At 43.7% G+C, this 17,602-nt stretch overlaps 1 protein-coding gene across 1 annotated transcript in view; it reads left to right on the top strand.

Moving 5' to 3' along the window:
• Positions 1-3,569: 3,569 nt before the first annotated feature.
• ptdss1b (phosphatidylserine synthase 1b) overlaps positions 3,570-17,602 on the top strand; it is a 33,887-nt gene continuing 19,854 nt past the window's right edge. The window contains exons 1-5 of the mRNA XM_060942968.1: positions 3,570-3,825; positions 9,971-10,062; positions 10,603-10,647; positions 10,742-10,866; positions 16,886-17,044. Of these exons, the coding sequence (XP_060798951.1) occupies positions 3,647-3,825; positions 9,971-10,062; positions 10,603-10,647; positions 10,742-10,866; positions 16,886-17,044 (600 nt within the window). The 5' untranslated portion in view covers positions 3,570-3,646. The remainder of the gene's footprint in view (positions 3,826-9,970; positions 10,063-10,602; positions 10,648-10,741; positions 10,867-16,885; positions 17,045-17,602) is intronic.

Here is a 17,602-nt window from a genome sequence, read left to right as displayed (position 1 = left end):
CACTCCAAAGATTTTCTATGGGGTTGAGATCTGGAGACTGGCTAGGCCACTCCAGGACCTTGAAATGCTTCTTACGAAGCCACTCCTTTATTGCCTGGGCGGTGTGTTTGGGATCATTGTCATGCTGAAAGACCCAGCCACGTTTCATCTTCAATGCCCTTGCTGATGGAAGGAGGTTTTCACTCAAAATCTCACGATACATGGCCCCATTCATTCTTTCCTTTACACGGATCAGTTGTCCTGGTCCCTTTGCAGAAAAACAGCCCCAAAGCATGATGTTTCGACCCCCATGCTTCACAGTAGGTATGGTGTTCTTTGGATGCAACTCAGCATTCTTTCTCCTCCAAACACGACAAGTTGAGTTTTTACCAAAAAGTTCTATTTTGGTTTCATCTGACCATATGACATTCTCCCATTCCTCTTCTGGATCATCCAAATGCTCTCTAGCAAACTTCAGACGGGCCTGGACATGTACTAGCTTAAGCAGGGGGACACGTCTGGCACTGCAGGATTTGAGTCCCTGGTGGCGTAGTGTGTTACTGATGATAGCCTTTGTTACTTTGGTCCCAGCTCTCTGCAGGTCATTCACTAGGTCCCCCCGTGTGGTTCTGGGATTTTTGCTCACCATTCTTGTGATCATTTTGACCCCATGGGGTGAGATCTTGCGTGAAGCCCCAGATCGAGGGAGATTATCAGTGGTCTTGTATGTCTTCCATTTTCTAATAATTGCTCCCACAGTTGATTTCTTCACACCAAGCTGCTTACCTATTGCAGATTCAGTCTTCCCAGCCTGGTGCAGGTCTACAATTTTGTTTCTGGTGTCCTTTGACAGCTCTTTGGTCTTGGCCATAGTGGAGTTTGGAGTGTGACTGTTTGAGGTTGTGGACAGGTGTCTTTTATACTGATAACGAGTTCAAACATGTGCCATTAATACAGGTAATGAGTGGAGGACAGAGGAGCCTCTTAAGGAAGAAGTTACAGGTCTGTGAGAGCCAGAAATCTTGCTTGTTTGTAGGTGACCAAATACTTATTTTTACCGAGGAATTTACCAATCAATTCATTAAAAATCCTACAATGTGATTTCCTGGATTCTTTCCCCCCATTCTGTCTCTCATAGTTGAAGTGTACCTATGATGAAAATTACAGGCCTCTCTCATCTTTTTAAGTGGGAGAACTTGCACAATTTGTGGCTGACTAAATACTTTTTTGCCCCACTGTATCTGATATACCACTCAAAGCCTGCCAATATTATTTAAAGATAAGATAAGATAAACTTTAATCCATTGGTGGGGAAATTTACACTTTCATAATGTTATTATAAGTGTGTGGGATCAAATCAAACCAAACCCATCAAGAAGGGTCTGAATGCAGAGCTACAGTTTTACAGTTTCAGTTGGTGGTGAGCTACAGTTTTACAACAGCAGTTTCAGGCCAGTGAACCTGCAGGACATCAGTGAACCTGCTAATTATGCACATGATTGTGCCATGTAGACAGTGAGCATTTTTGTGCTAGTTGTATGGGTCGCCATGCAGATTACCATTCAGGAAGGGATACTGTCACCCTAATCTAACCCTAACCCTAACTTTATACTGACCCAAACCCTGAACCTAAAATGACTGAAATGAGAAAGTGTCAGTGCACGGGCTAAATGCTACTGGCCTCAAACTGCTGTTGTAAAACTGTGGGGTGTAAAACTATGGCCCTGTGGCGCTGCAGTCAGAAAAAAATGGAAGAGATGTTATTATCATTAAGCTAATTTTGAAGATTTATTAAACTAATTTGTGGCAAGATTATCTTAATTTATGTTATTTGGTAAACTTATTATTATTGTTGTTATTTTTGTTGTGGGGCGGCACGGTGGTGTAGTGGTTAGCACTGTTGCCTCATAGCAAGAAAGTCCTGGATTCGAGCCCAGTGGCCTGTGAGGACCTTTCTGTGTGGAGTTTGCATTTTCTCCCCGTGTCTGTGTGGGTTTCCTCTGGGTGCTCCGGTTTCCCCCACAGTCCAAAAACATGCAGGTTAGGCTAGTTGATGACTCTAAATTGACCGTAGGTGTGAATGTGAGTGTGAATGGTTGTCTGTGTCTATGTGTCAGCCCTGTGATGACCTGGTGACTTGTCCAGGGTGTACCCCCCCTCTCGCCCATAGTCAGCTGGGATAGGCTCCAGCTTGCCTGCGACCCTGTAGAACAGGATAAAGCGGCTACAGATAATGGATGGATGGATGGATGGATGGATGATTGGATAGTACCCAAAATGGATTTCATCATTCTTTTGTAACGAAAAGTAAAAACAAGACATAACTACTTTATACTCCTTCCTCGTCTAGCTATGTCTGGTATTTTTTTTTGTCTTTGATTTTCAGTTGGTGGTGAACCAGGAGGGCCAGGTGTAGGGCAGTCCCTGCTTTGGTGACCATCCTGGTCATTGTTGGAGGAGAAGGTTATTCCAGTTATTCCAAGCTGGTTATCTCCTGGGGGACTCGTCGATTGGCAAGCTGCGTGATGGACAAAATGGCATGATTTTTGTCTCGTTTGCATTTTGTCTAGTTTTATTATTATTATTATTATTATTATTATTATCCATCCATCCATTATTTGTAACCGCTCATCCTGTGCAGGGTTGTAGGTAAGCTGGAGCCTATCCCAGCTGACTATGGGAGAAAGGCGGGGTACACCCTGGACAAGTTGCCAGGTCATCACAGGGCTGACACATAGACACAAACAACAATTCACACTCACATTCACACCTACGGTCAATTTAGAGCCACCAGTTAACCTAACCTGCATGTCTTTGGGCTGTGGGGGAAACCGGAGCACCCGGAGGAAACCCACGCGGACACGGGGAGAACATGCAAACTCCACACAGAAAGGCCCTCGTCGGCCATGGGGCTCAAACCCAGAACCTTCTTGCTCTGAGGCGACAGCGCTAACCACGACACCACCATGCTGCCTGTACTTCTTCTTCTTCCATCCATCCATCCATCCATCCATTATCTCTAGCCACTTTATCCTGTTCTACAGGGTTGCAGGCAAGCTGGAGCCTATCCCAGCTGACTACGGGCGAAAGGCGGGGTACACCCTGGACAAGTCGCCAGGTCATCGCAGGGCTGACACATAGACACAGACAACCATTCACACTCACATTCACACCTACGGTCAATTTAGAGCCACTGCATGTCTTTGGACTGTGAGGGAAACCCACACAGACATGGTGAGAACATGCAAACTCTACACAGAAAGGCCCTCGTCGGCCACTGGGCTCGAACCCAGAACCTTCTTGCTGTGAGGAGACAGTGCTAAATACTACACCACCACCATGCTGCCTGTACTTCTTCTTCCTCTTCCTATTATTATTATTATTATTATTAAATAAGCACCTGCGCACCCTGTGTAGTGCACTATACTGTGTAATACACAACAGGAAACTCCTCTATTTACTCTCATTCAGCTCTTCAGAGTCTCAGCCCAACTGAGCTCCGCCAATAGGAACGCGCCTTACAGTCGCGGAAGTGACGTCAGCCAATAGCAAGCGCCGAACTAGAATATGACAACTTCACCAGCAGCCACTTTTCAGAGCCACCCACCCTAACTTCACTACACTGGGAAGCAGCAGTTGCAGTTCTCGGCAGCTTTTTGTTCTGATCATGGCGTCTTCACCGGGTTCTTGGACTCTTAGTAAAGATGATGTCCATTACAAGCTTCACTTCCGGATGATAAACGAGCAACAAGTGGAGGATATCACCTTAGAGTTCTTCTACAAGCCACACACCATCACCCTACTGACGTTCACCATGATCAGCATTATGTACTTTGCGTTCACCAGGTAGGTTGTCTGTCTGAGATCCTACTTTAACACCAACCCTAAGTCTGGGGTCAGCAGGTGATGTCAGATCAAACCAGATGTGTTTATCATATACACTGTAGGTCAACATGTGTGCATTTAAAGGAAGCCTTAAATCGAGGCTCACATCCACAACAACTTGGACAGCAGGACTGAGGACACCTGGCCATCACACCTTGTGAAAATATCATTCCAGATTTATTTTCTCTTTCGCTGTTATAATAACCTCTACTCCTCTGGAAAGGCTTTCTACTAGATTTCACAGCATGTCTAGGGATTTGTGTTCATTACTGAGCTCAGGTGAGGAGGTCTGGGGTGCGCTCAGCATTCCCGTTCCTCCCAAAGGTGTTCAATGGGCTTGAGGTCAGGGTTCTGTGCAGGACGCTCGTTCTCAGCTCGTTCTGGATTGTCGGACACAGGTCCAGGGCCTCTAAAGACCCACACCAAGCAAGCTCCGCTGCGCCACGGTTGACCTTTTGAGAGACCCTAACAGGCCTGTAGCCATACAAAAAGGGCTACGTGGGCCGCCAACCTGAAAGCAAGTGGTCTAGAGCAGCCTTTCTCAACCAGGGTGCCGTCAAAAAATTATATATTCTAACATTGAAATAAATAAGTTGCACTAATGCAAATCATCACCGCCTCACGCATCATCAAAATTTGTCTCACGGCCCCTTTTCCCATGTCACAATGTCACTGCCGGGGTCAGCGTATGGTCAGCGTGACTGCGTATGTTTTATATGGGGGTGCCTTGAGAATTTGCATACTTCTGAAGGGTGCCGTGACTGAAAAAAGGTTGAGAAACGCTGGTCTAGAGCTAGTCTGATCATTATAGACATGTTCTGCTTTAAATATAGATGCTACTTGTCTGCAATTCAAATACATTATTGCCTGGGGTTGGGGGGACTCGGGAGGCTTTCACGTCAAGGGGCCCTTGAGTTCGTAATCCTTCCATGCTTGTTCTGGGTTATTGATCAGGGGTTTCACCAAAGTGCCACTGTTAGGCCCTTAAGGAAGGCACTTAACCCTTTCTGCTCCATGGGTGCTGTATCATGGCTGACCCTGCGCTCTGACCTCAGCTTCCTTACAAGATGGGATATGGGTTGTTTTACAATCAGGGTACAAAGTTTGTGTCACAAGGGTCCAAAATTCAAATAAAAAAAAAAACAACAACTATCAAATCTGCACTTTTGGAAATGAATACACATATGAACATAGGCGGCGGCATGGTGGTGTAGTGGTTAGCGCTGTCGCCTCACAGCAAGAAGGTCCGGGTTCAATCCCCGGGGCCGGCGAGGGCCTTTCTGTGCGGAGTTTGCATGTTCTCCCCATGTCCGCGTGGGTTTCCTCCGGGTGCTCCGGTTTCCCCCACAGTCCAAAGACATGCAGGTTAGGTTAACTGGTGACTCTAAATTGAGCGTAGGTGTGAATGTGAGTGTGAATGGTTGTCTGTGTCTATGTGTCAGCCCTGTGATGACCTGGCGACTTGTCCAGGGTGTACCCCGCCTTTCGCCCGTAGTCAGCTGGGATAGGCTCCAGCTTGCTTGCGACCCTGTAGAACAGGATAAAGCGGCTACAGATAATGAGATGAGATGAGATGAACATAGGCATGTGTAATAGTTTGTATTATAACAAGATTAAGTGTAGCTTTAAGCAGGGCTGGGAGAAACAAATGAAGTGATTCTTGGAGAGGACTTTTTTTTTTTGACAATTCAGAATCCACTACTTCCATAGTGCTTTTAAATACAAGGCTGTAAGCTTTGTGTTAGTTGTCTCTAATATTTATGTCCCAATATCTTGACTACATTTTAGGATGAAAATAATCATTTTAGATATCTCATTCTCATCTCATTATCTCTAGCTGCTTTATCCTTCTACAAGGTTGCAGGCAAGCTGGAGCCTATCCCAGCTGACTACGGGCGAAAGGCGGGGTACACCCTGGACAAGTCGCCAGGTCATCACAGGGCTGACACATAGACACAGACAACCATTCACACTCACATTCACACCTACGCTCAATTTAGAGTCACCAGTTAACCTAACCTGCATGTCTTTGGACTGTGAGGGAAACCGGAACACCCGGAGGAAACCCACGCGGACACGGGGAGAACATGCAAACTCCGCACAGAAAGGCCCTCGCCGGCCCCGGGGCTTGAACCCAGGACCTTCTTGCTGTGAGGTGACAGCGCTAACCACTACACCACCGTGCCGCCCCATTTTAGATATGTTATTTTATATTGAAAAATTAGCTGTCTCGGAGAGGACACTTTTTTTTGACACAATTATATACTAATTTGATCAAAATAGTCTGAAAACTTAACTGGCATTCAACATTAAAACTTAACTATGTTTCCAATGATATGGAACCAAATATGTGTTTTATGGTATAAAGAATGATGTAAGTGCATCCCTTTTGGAGCCACCTGTGGTCAAAAAAGCACTTTTTCTAAACGACACGAGTAATTTTGCTAAATATGACACATATTGCCATACATTCACCAAAAATAACCTTATCACCAAAGTTCTTTTTTTGCATGGTAATAGAGCTATCACAGGGCTACAATAAACAACCAAGTTTATTTAGTCAAGCCTTTTGATACTGAAGATAATAAGTGTTAAATGTGATTTTTAGCTTGCGGACCCTGATTGTAAAACAACCCATATGCAAAGGAAAGAATTTAATTCTACTGTAATGTATATTACTGTAAAACTGTGGCGGCACAGTGGTGTAAGTGGTTAGCACGGTCACCTCACAGCAAGAAGGTTCTGGGTTCGAGCCCAGTGGCCAGCGGGGCCTTTCTGTGTGGAGTTTGTATGTTCTTCTCGTGTCTGCCTCCAGGTGCGCCGGTTTCCCCCACAGTCCAAAGACATGCAGGTTAGGTTAATATGGGACGGCCTTGAGCGAGGCACCTAACTCCCAACTGCTCCCCGGGCGCTGTTAGCATGGCTGCCCACTGCTCTGGGTATGTGTGTGTGCTCATTGCTCACGTGTGTGTGTACGTGTGTGTTCACTGCTTCAGATGGGTTAAATGCAGAGAGGAAATTTCACAAGTGTGTGATGAATAAAGTTCTGCTTGCTTTTCTTTTCTTTCTATTGCACATTTCATGGTCATGTCCTGCATCTTCATTCTGTGAACTTGTATTGCATATTCCGACACACTGTACAGCTTGGCTATTTGTTTAGCTCATTGCGCATATTCTCTTCTTCTCACACATTCATGTCATGACTCTTCATCTTCATCCTGTGACCTATTTTTGCACATTGCGGGACAGCTTGGACTTCAAAACAACCCATGCGCACACATCCACTTTTCAAATTTACAGTGGCATGCAAAAGTTTGGGCACCCTTGCTGAAAATGTCTGTTACTGTGAATAGTTAAGTGAGCAGAAGATGAACTGATCACCAAAAGGCATAAGGGTAAAGATGATACATTTCTTTAATATTTTCCGCAAGATTACATTTTTATTTCCATTATTTACAGGCGTAAAATACCAAAAAATGAAAAGGACCTGAAGCAAAAGTTTGGGCACCTGACATGGTCCGTACCTAGTAACACCCCCTTTGGCAAGTATCACAGCTTGTAAACACTTTTTGTAGCCAGCTAATAACCTGTCAGTTCTTACCTGAGGGATTTTCGTGCATTCGTCCTTGCAAAAGGCTTCCAGTTCTACAAGTTTCTTGGGCTGTCTTGCATGCACTGCTCTTCTGAGATCTATCCACAGATTTTCAATGATGTTTAGGTCAGGGGACTGTGAGGGCCAGGGCAAAACCTTCAGCTTGTGCCTCTTGAGGTATTCCATTGTAGATTTTGAGGTGCGTTTTGGATCATCATCTTATTGTAGGACCCGTCCTCTTTTTAACTTCAACTTTTTTACAGATGGTGTGATGTTTGCTGGTATTTATTCGAATCCATGCTTCCCTCGACCAATGAAATGTGCCCTGTGCCACTGGCTGCAACACAACCCCAAAGCATGATCGATCCACACCCATGCTTCAGAGTTGGAGAGGTGTTCTTTTCCTGGAATTTGGCACCCTTTTTTCTCCAAACATACCTTTGCACATTGTGGCCAAAAAGTTCTATTTTGATTTCATCAGTCCACAGGACTTGTTTCCAAAATGCATCAGGCTTATTTAGATGTTCATTTGCAAACTTCAGACGCTGAATTTTGTGGCTAGGATGCAGGAAAGGTTTTCTTCTGATGACTCTCATGAAGGTCATATTTGTTCAGGTGTTGCTGCATAGTTGAACGGTGCACCACCACTCCAGCGTCTGCTAAATCTTTCTGAAGGTCTTTTGCAGTCAAACAGGGGTTTTTATTTGCCTTTCTAGCAATCCAACAAGCAGTTCTTTCAGAAAGTTTTCTTCATCTTCCAGACCTCACCTTGATCTCCACTGTTTCTGTTAACTGCCATTTCTTAATAACATTACGATCTGAGGAAACAGCGACCTGAAAACACTTTGCTATGTTCTTGTAGCCTTCTCCTGCTTTGTGAGCATCAATTATTTTATTATTCAGAATGCGAGGGAGTTGCTTAGAGGAGCCCATAACTGTTGATTTTAGGGACAAGTTTGAAGAGTCAGAGAATTTATACAGCTTTGAAATCTGCATCATCTATCCTTTCCTAATGAAGAATGTGAACAAGCCACAGCTCAATAAGCTAATTAAGGTCTGGAACCTTGGTAAAAGTTACCTGAGAACTCAAATGTATTGGGGTGCCTAAACTTTCGCATGGTGTTCCTTTTTTTTTTTCACTCTCCAATTGTACAAAACAAAAATAATACGCAGATCTTGCAGAAAACACTGAAAATAAATGTGTCGTCTTTACGTTTATGCCTTTTGGTGATCAGTTCATCTTCTGCTCACTTAACTATTCACAATAACAGACATTTTCAGCAAGGGTGCCCAAACTTTTGCATGCCACTGTATATATTTTAGATTCTTATTTTTATCTTAAGTGTTCAAGCACCAAAGCAAATTCCTTGTATGTGAGAAGGTACTTGGCAATAAACTTGATTCTGGTTCTGATATGTGACGTCTTCTTTCTCCTCTACTCCAACCTTGGTGAACGATGTCTTAATGGAGCTGGACAAAATGACACCGATGTCATGAGAAATGATGTGACGATACACTTTTCTGAGGTGTGTCTGGTGTCAAGATGGCTTTTTCTAACTTGGCAATTACAAACTTCATCTCTCATCTCATTATCTCTAGCCGCTTTATCCTTCTACAGGGTCGCAGGCAAGCTGGAGCCTATCCCAGCTGACTACGGGCGAAAGGCGGGGTACACCCTGGACAAGTCGCCAGGTCATCACAGGGCTGACACATAGACACAGACAACCATTCACACTCACATTCACACCTACGCTCAATTTAGAGTCACCAGTTAACCTAACCTGCATGTCTTTGGACTGTGGGGGAAACCGGAGCACCCGGAGGAAACCCACGCGGACACGGGGAGAACATGCAAACTCCGCACAGAAAGGCCCTCGCCGGCCCCGGGGCTCGAACCCAGGACCTTCTTGCTGTGAGGCGACAGCGCTAACCACTACACCACCGTGCCGCCCAATTTAAATTATTTAAATGATTATTTAAATAATCATTTTCAGTTTAAAGCAATTCATTTTTGTAGACATTGTAGACATGAAAGTTCTGGATAGTGTTTTTAAATACACTGTATATTTGTGATTCATATTGTAGACATCACAGATAATGAACTCTGCCAGCTCTGTATTTTATTCAAGATCTGACCTCAAAGCAGATGGGATTTCTTGGACCTGTTCTGTTTCTTATCGTCCAAGTTTGGCCAGAATTAATCCTACTGTGACCTTTTGGGGTTCCGTGCTCAGGATAGATTATAACCTTAGTCAACACGTTAAAATAGCCTTGGCGTATTGTATTATTGTGGAAATGAGAGTTAAGGGTTCAGTGTGACATTTTAAAACATTTACATACGAAAGACTTGTTTCTGGTTTTATCTCTGGTAAGAAATTTGACAAAACTGGAGACCGGGCAGCTGTGCAGCTGTTCTGGATATACATTTCTCTCAAAATAATAAATATTAACTTTACAATGCTGCAAATACTGACGGTAATGTGTTTTATTTATTTGTTTTTTTTTTAAATACAGAAATGATGCTGATCCTGACAATAACCTGCGGGTGGGCCTTATCCTTGTTGTCTCCTTTTTCCTTGTTATCAGTGTCCTGGCTTTCCCCAACGGTACTGGCATGGGTTATTTTTCACTCTGCATCTACATTATAGTATTCATACAAACTTTATGAGCTATGACTTGATAGATTTTTACACAACAGAATTCAAAAAAAAAAAGTCATTGAGTCTGTGAATTTTTTTTGGCATTATGCATGTACATGAACTACTCCTTAGGTTAAGTTATTACCTCCGCCAAGGAGGTCATGTTTTCGGTAGCGTTGGTTTGTTTGTTTGTTGGTTTGTCTGTTAGCAACATTACGGAAAAAGTAATGAACGGATTGCTCTGAAATTTTTTCCAGAGGTGTGACTGGGCACAAGTAACAATCCATTAAATTTTGGCGGTGATCCGGCTCACCTTCTGGATCCCAGATTTTTTTTAAAGGATTCTTGGCGGAGGTCTGCGCTCTCCAAGTGCTTTTCTAGTATTCATGTTATAATGTGTTTGAAGTTATTGGAATTGCTCTGGTTAATCAGTAACTCAGTTATAAGACCCCTCTCTGTCTGTGTGAAAGTCTGTGCTCTGTCTGAATGGTTGAAATCTCATTTCAGGTCCGTTTACCAGGCCGCACCCAGCTATATGGCGCATGGTTTTCGGTGAGTGGACCCACTGTCACGCTGATGTCTGACTTTCCAGGAGCAGTATTTGACTAGGATTCTTGAGCCATCAAGTGTTGGCATCTTTTTGCAGGTCTCAGTGTCCTCTACTTCCTTTTTCTGGTGTTCCTCATCTTCCTGAACTGGGATCAAGTGAAGCTCTTGATGTACTGGCTGGACCCCAACCTGCGTTATGCAACACGTGAGGCAGATATTATGGTGAGTGAGTAATTATGCAATGATGTCATCAGGAAGTAGTTGTTTGGTTGTGCAATATTTGCCTTTTGAGCAAGCGAGAAGCTGTGAAGCCATGGCCAGTCACTACAGGGGAGTTCTCTGAAAGTCTCTGGAACTGTACTAGAGGACAGAACACCGTTCTTCCAAAAGATATTCTCTCAAATGGGGTTTTGATGATGATTATGGAGAATTTCACTTAACCTCCTAGGGCTTAGTGGTCACATGCGTGGACAGCACTTTTTAGAAATTCGGAGCAAGAATCCACATATGTGGACATACTTTTTCTCTAAAAGTACATCTTATCAAAAGATGATGCTTAGTTTTTATTCTAATCAGGTTCTAATAAGCCCAAATGGCAAAGAGAAATAAAAAATACATGTAAAAAAACAGCTTGGGCCTTAGGAGGTTAATAATCCGGCGAGTGTTAAACTGCCTTGAGATCTGGTGACTGTGAAGGCCATAGCATATGATTCATACCATGTTCTCACTTGTTAAACCATCCGCTATGTGCTCTGTGGATGTGGGCCTTGTCATCCTGGAAGAGGCTCCCATCAGGATAGAAATTTTTCCTCGTAGTATATAGGTAGTGATGGAAAATGCAAATGACGGGAATGGAAGTACTGCGACTGTAGTAGTAATTCACTTGAGTAAAATTAAAAGTGGCGATCAAGAAAATTACTCAAGTAAGAGTGAACAAGTCATCTGGTGGAAAACTGCTTGAGTAAATATTTTGCAAAATACTATCGTGTCCCTGTGTGCACTTACACACAGTGGCACTTTTACATGCTGATAACATTGGCGAACATGAGTTAGCAACATGTCCCTTTATAGCACATGGGTTATCATGGGACAGAAAAGGCTGACCTGATGAATAGGAAAAAATAAGTCACAGATAATGTTTTGTAACCCAGTATTCTCGCCAGTATCCAGTTTCAGCTAAAGACACCCCATTGGCATAAAGTACTTTACATTGCACTGTTGCCCTTTTTCCACGAAAGCAGTTCCAGGGCTGGTTCGGGGCCAGTGCTTAGTTTGGAACCAGGTTTTCTGTTTCCACTGACAAAGAACTGGCTCTGGGGCCAGAAAAACCGGTTCCAGGCTAGCACCAACTCTCTGCTGGGCCAGAGGAAAGAACCGCTTACGTCAGCGGGGGGGCGGAGTTGTTAAGACCAACAACAATAACAAGATCGCGAAAGATCGCCATTTTTAAGCGACGAGAAGCAGCAGCTGTACAAACGCGAAGTCATCCATTATTATTATTGTTGTTGTTGTTGCCACTGCTGCTTCTTCCGTGTTGTTTTTGCTTTGATATTCGCGCCAAGGTTTATGTAAACGTAGTGCCATAACTAACGTATACAGCGACGTAACTGACGTATACAGCGACGTAATGACGTGGCTCTGCTTAGCACTGCGAGCTATGGAAAAGCAAACTGGTTCTCAGCTGGCTTGCAAGTTGAACGAGTTGTGAACCAGCACCAGCACTGGCCCCGAACCAGCCCTGGAACTGATTTGGTGGAAAAGGGGTATCTGTGGGTTCACGTTCGATCTTTGTTTCTGGTAATGTATGTATAGTACCAGACAAAAGTTTGTTCATACATTCTAATTCAATGTTTATTCTTTATTTTTGTTAATTAAGTCACTTCAGGGCGGCACAGTGGTGTAGTGGTTAGTGCTGTCGCCTCACAGCAAGAAGGTCTGGGTTCGAGCCCCGTGGCCGGCGAGGGCCTTTCTGTGCGGAGTTTGCATGTTCTCCCCGTGTCCGCGTGGGTTTCCTCCGGGTGCTCCGGTTTCCCCCACAGTCCAAAGACATGCAGGTTAGGTTAACTGGTGACTCTAAATTGACCGTAGGTGTGAATGTGAGTGTGAATGGTTGTCTGTGTCATGTGTCAGCCCTGTGATGACCTGGCGACTTGTCCAGGGTGTACCCCACCTTTCGCCCGTAGTCAGCTGGGATAGGCTCCAGCTTGCCTGCGACCCTGTAGAACAGGATAAAGCGGCTAGAGATAATGAGATGAGATGAAGTCACTTTGTGTCTTAAAGTATATACGCAGAACCATGGCCTCACTTTTTGTTTATAAATGCCTTGAGACCTCAAGAATGGCATAGGAATAGTTTTAAGCGTTAACAATAAATCTGATATAGTAATTTTTACGATTAAAGTGATTCATATAGGTAGCGGTCTGATTGAATGACCTTGACGTCTGTGATGTCACAGCAGGAAGTCTATCGGTCTCATCACCATTTCCGCTATACTAAAACACAGAGCTGACTGCAACTCCGATCCTCCATTTTGAGCTAATTTATCGCCGTGCCACGTAGATGTGTTGCTGGCCGGTGCAGCAACATGACAGAAGGTGGATTTATGTTGCATTCATGGCTCAAGAATGTTCAAACTGCAAAGATTTGGACCCGTTTTGCGAGAAATTCACGGGCATATTTTACTGATGACTCATCCAAAACCTCTGATCTGTTGAGGAGCATTGGCTATAAGCCTGTATTGAAAGAGGGTGCAGTACCAACAATTAAAGGAAAGTAAGTTCAGTTGCACCAGTTCTCCTGGAGTGTGAGCCAAGCAGAAATGGCGGCGTACTCAGTATGGAGAAAATGGAGAATGAGTGGACCAGTCGTCAGATTTCTCCGCTGGATATGCTTGCCTCAGCAGCAATATCTCGCCCTTACATGGAAGAAGCGAATGAATGAAAAACTGAAAGTCAGATTGTTTCAAAAGAATCGGCCACAAGATCGGCCTTCAAGAAGTGAGAACACAGATGGATAAGATGCGACTCTCCTTTGGTTTCATAACAACAACAGCACCACTTGTTGTTTAGCTGCATTTAGATTAATACATGTAACTTGTATTGTGTGTTTAAGTTACCGGTATAAGATTGTTTAATTTGTTTTAGAATATGATTGTCTCAGTTCATCTGATTTATTTAATTAGCCTTTTACATTTTATCAGTGAAAATGCATGCATGTACATGTATGTTACATAAGTTATAACGCCTATCCTGTTTTAATGAGAGTCACGTGAGACTGTCAGTTCAATTCCATCCAATTCTCTAGATGGCTTTGTTCTCTAGCTTTATTTTGTAAGGTGGGGGCCTCCGTGGCCGACGTGTTACTATCGGATTCACTTTCCGATGGTTTGATACGGTTCTACGTGTATAGCAGTAGCATGCACACACACTCCAATTTCAGGACTATCACAGTCAGATGTGTATTACTATCTGAGGAATCCGAAGAATCTCCAATAAATCCGAATGAAGAGGCCATTGCAACCACTCTCGTCTGCCGAGTCTGGCTTTGGGCTATAACTGTAAAAGGCCTCGGCCTTAAAACCGGTTCCTGCTGTGACGTCATGCACTCAGGGCTGGCTGGCTCAGCGGGGCAGCTCGAATGCCAACTTTGCGGTCGATTTTAACTTTATGCAGCATACAAGAGTCAGGGATGGAAATACTTTCCATTCAGAAATATATTTAAAAATAAACATTCTGCATATCTCTTTTAAAGTAACAATGGATGTTGTTTCTTTTTACTTAGTTGAGCGTTCTTGGGGCGGCATGGTGGTGTAGTGGTTAGCGCTGTCGCCTCACAGCAAGAAGGTCCGGGTTCGAGCCCCGTGGCCGGCGAGGGCCTTTCTGTGCGGAGTTTGCATGTTCTCCCCGTGTCCGCGTGGGTTTCCTCCGGGTGCTCCGGTTTCCCCCACAGTCCAAAGACATGCAGGTTAGGTTAACTGGTGACTCTAAATTGACCGTAGGTGTGAATGTGAGTGTGAATGGTTGTCTGTGTCTATGTGTCAGCCCTGTGATGACCTGGCGACTTGTCCAGGGTGTACCCCGCCTTTCGCCCGTAGTCAGCTGGGATAGGCTCCAGCTCGCCTGCGACCCTGTAGAACAGGATAAAGCGGCTAGAGATGATGAGATGAGATGAGATGAGCGTTCTTGACAAAATATGGATTACTACAGTTGTGGAATAGGGCTATTTACTGCATTATTATTTACTATTCACTGTTTGACCTCAAACGCGTATGAAACTCGTCCACTAATTACCCTTTGACGAGGCACAGCTGTAAGCATGACCACCTCATGAAGCTGGTTAAGATAATGCCAGTAGTGTGCAAAGAGTCATCAAGGTAAACGTCGGCTACTTTGAAGAATCTAAAATATGAAATATTTTGTTAACGCTTTATTTTTTTAAATTCACCACATAATTCCATATGTTCCACATGTTATTTCATAGTTTTGATGTCTTCAGTATTGTTCAACAATGTAGGAAATACAAAATGGAGAAAAACCTGTGAATGCGTAGGTGTGTCCAGACTTTGGACTGGTACTGTGTGTATTTTATTACCTTTATAGTTGTGTATGTGTGCCAAAGCCGACGGTTTCTCCAGCTTGCTAAAAGGGTGTTTCCAAGTATTCATACTAATCTGATATTCAGGAGCTCTTCCAGATATTGACCATTGTAAGGGATCACCATTGTGAGTGGAGTGAAAGAACCAGAAGCAAAATTGTATTTTTCAAAAGTGAAAAGCTGCATGATTAAATTTATGCTTAAAAAAAAAGTACACTTACAGTGAACTATGTACTGAAGTACTGTCACAAGAACGCGTGTAGTTCAGTCACGATAACTTTGTATTGGTTTGCAGTCACCTTTTCATTTAGAGGAGCAAATGGACTCGAACCATGGCAGCGAAATTTCCCCACATCATGAGAGCTGTAGGAGTCAAGCGTTCGTAGCTGTGCTGTTTTATGGTGTAGGCAACGTGTGCACTCGCCTACTTGTTGAGAATATGGTGAAGGATGACTCATCTGGCTGGATCGGTTTTTTCCACATCTCTGTAGATGGCTTTTGCACAAATGAACTCTCAAATGTGTATTCCTATTCCAGTGTGCACAGTTTCTCAATTTTTATTCCTATTTATGAATGTTTTTTAAAATATATACAGTACTGTAAAAAAGTCTTAGGCACATGTAAAGAAATGCTGTTGACCAAAAATGGCTTAAAAATCTCATTATCTCTAGCCGCTTTATCCTGTTCTACAGGGTCGCAGGCAAGCTGGAGCCTATCCCAGCTGACTACGGGCGAGAGGCGGGGTACACCCTGGACAAGTGGCCAGGTCATCACAGGGCTGACACATAGACACAGACAACCATTCACACTCACATTCACACCTACGGTCAATTTAGAGTCACCAGTTAACCTAACCTGCATGTCTTTGGACTGTGGGGGAAACCGGAGCACCCGGAGGAAACCCATGCGGACACGGGGAGAACATGCAAACTCCGCACAGAAAGGCCCTCGCCGGCCACGGGGCTCGAGCCCGGACCTTCTTGCTGTGAGGCGACAGTGCTAACCACTACACCACCGTGCTACCCTGGCTTAAAAATAATGAAATGAAATGTTTCAACATGAAAAAAATATGATAAGCAGTAAGCCATAATAAATTAAACAAAATTCTTATTTGCTGTGAGACGACCCTTTTGCTTAAAAAATTAGTCTCGGGTACAGTTAATGCAGTTTTATGCGGAAATGAGCTGTAGGTTTTACTGAGCATCTTCCAGAACCAGCCACAGTTCTTCTCGACACTTTGACTGTCACACTCGCTTCTTCATTTTGCACCAAAACCCAGCAGCCTTCATTATCTTTTCTTTTTTAATCTGAAAAGTCGTCTCTTACAGTATGTAACATGCTGCTCAGATACAAACATTTTTTTTCCTGTAACATTTAATTTTGTGCTGGAAACCGAACGTTTGGACTCTAAAATGTTTTACTGACTTGATAATGTAGAAGTCATAAAATAGAAATCTATAACAAAGTTTGTATGAAAAAAAGGGTGCCTAAGACTTTTGCACAGTACTGTACATTTAAATGCAAGTATCCCTTGCGAAAGTTTTGCTGTTGAAAACACAAGCCAGCTGAACAGTGTTTGTGACTGAATTCCCAATAATGAAGCCTCCTTCAAAGTCATGCAGATCTTTTCCTTCTTTTCATTTTGCAGGAATATGCAGTGAACTGTCACATGATCACATGGGAGCGAATCCTCAGTCACTTTGACATTTTTGCTTTTGGCCACTTCTGGGGCTGGGCCATGAAAGCTCTGCTCATCCGCAGCTACGGACTCTGCTGGACCATCAGCATCACGTGGGAGCTCACAGAGGTGTGGCTAAAAATGTTACAAGAATTGTCTGTGCAATAAGTAGACTGTAAAAGGAACGGATTTTACAGTGGACTAAATTATTTTTCAAGAATAGTTTTATGAATTGCCTTTATTGAGAATTACTGTACACTCACCGGCCACTTTTAACAGGAATTTGTTCTTGATTCTAAGATTCCTGTTCTTGGCTGCAGGAGAGGAACCCAGTGTGGTCTTCTGCTGTTGCATGTTGAGATGCTTTTCTGCTCACCACGGTTGTAAAGAGTTGCTATGAGTTGCTATATCCTTCCTGGCAGCTCGAACCAATCTGGCTGTTTTCCTCTTATCAACAAGATGTTTCCATCCACAGAACTGTCGCTCACACTCTGTTTTTTTTTTGTTTGTTTGTTCGTTTTTTTCACACCATTCTGTGTAAACTCCAGAGGCTGTTGTGTGTGAAAACCCCAGGAGATCAGCAGCTTCTGAAACGCTCAAACCAGTCCAACACCCATGCCACAGTGAACGTCACAGAGATCACAATTTTTCCTGTTCTGATGTTTTTGAAGTGAACATAAACTGAAG

Source organism: Neoarius graeffei, chromosome 16 (genome assembly GCF_027579695.1).
Source record: "Neoarius graeffei isolate fNeoGra1 chromosome 16, fNeoGra1.pri, whole genome shotgun sequence".
In the NCBI taxonomy this organism is placed as follows: domain Eukaryota; kingdom Metazoa; phylum Chordata; class Actinopteri; order Siluriformes; family Ariidae; genus Neoarius; species Neoarius graeffei.
This window is presented reverse-complemented; position numbering and strand designations above follow the sequence as displayed.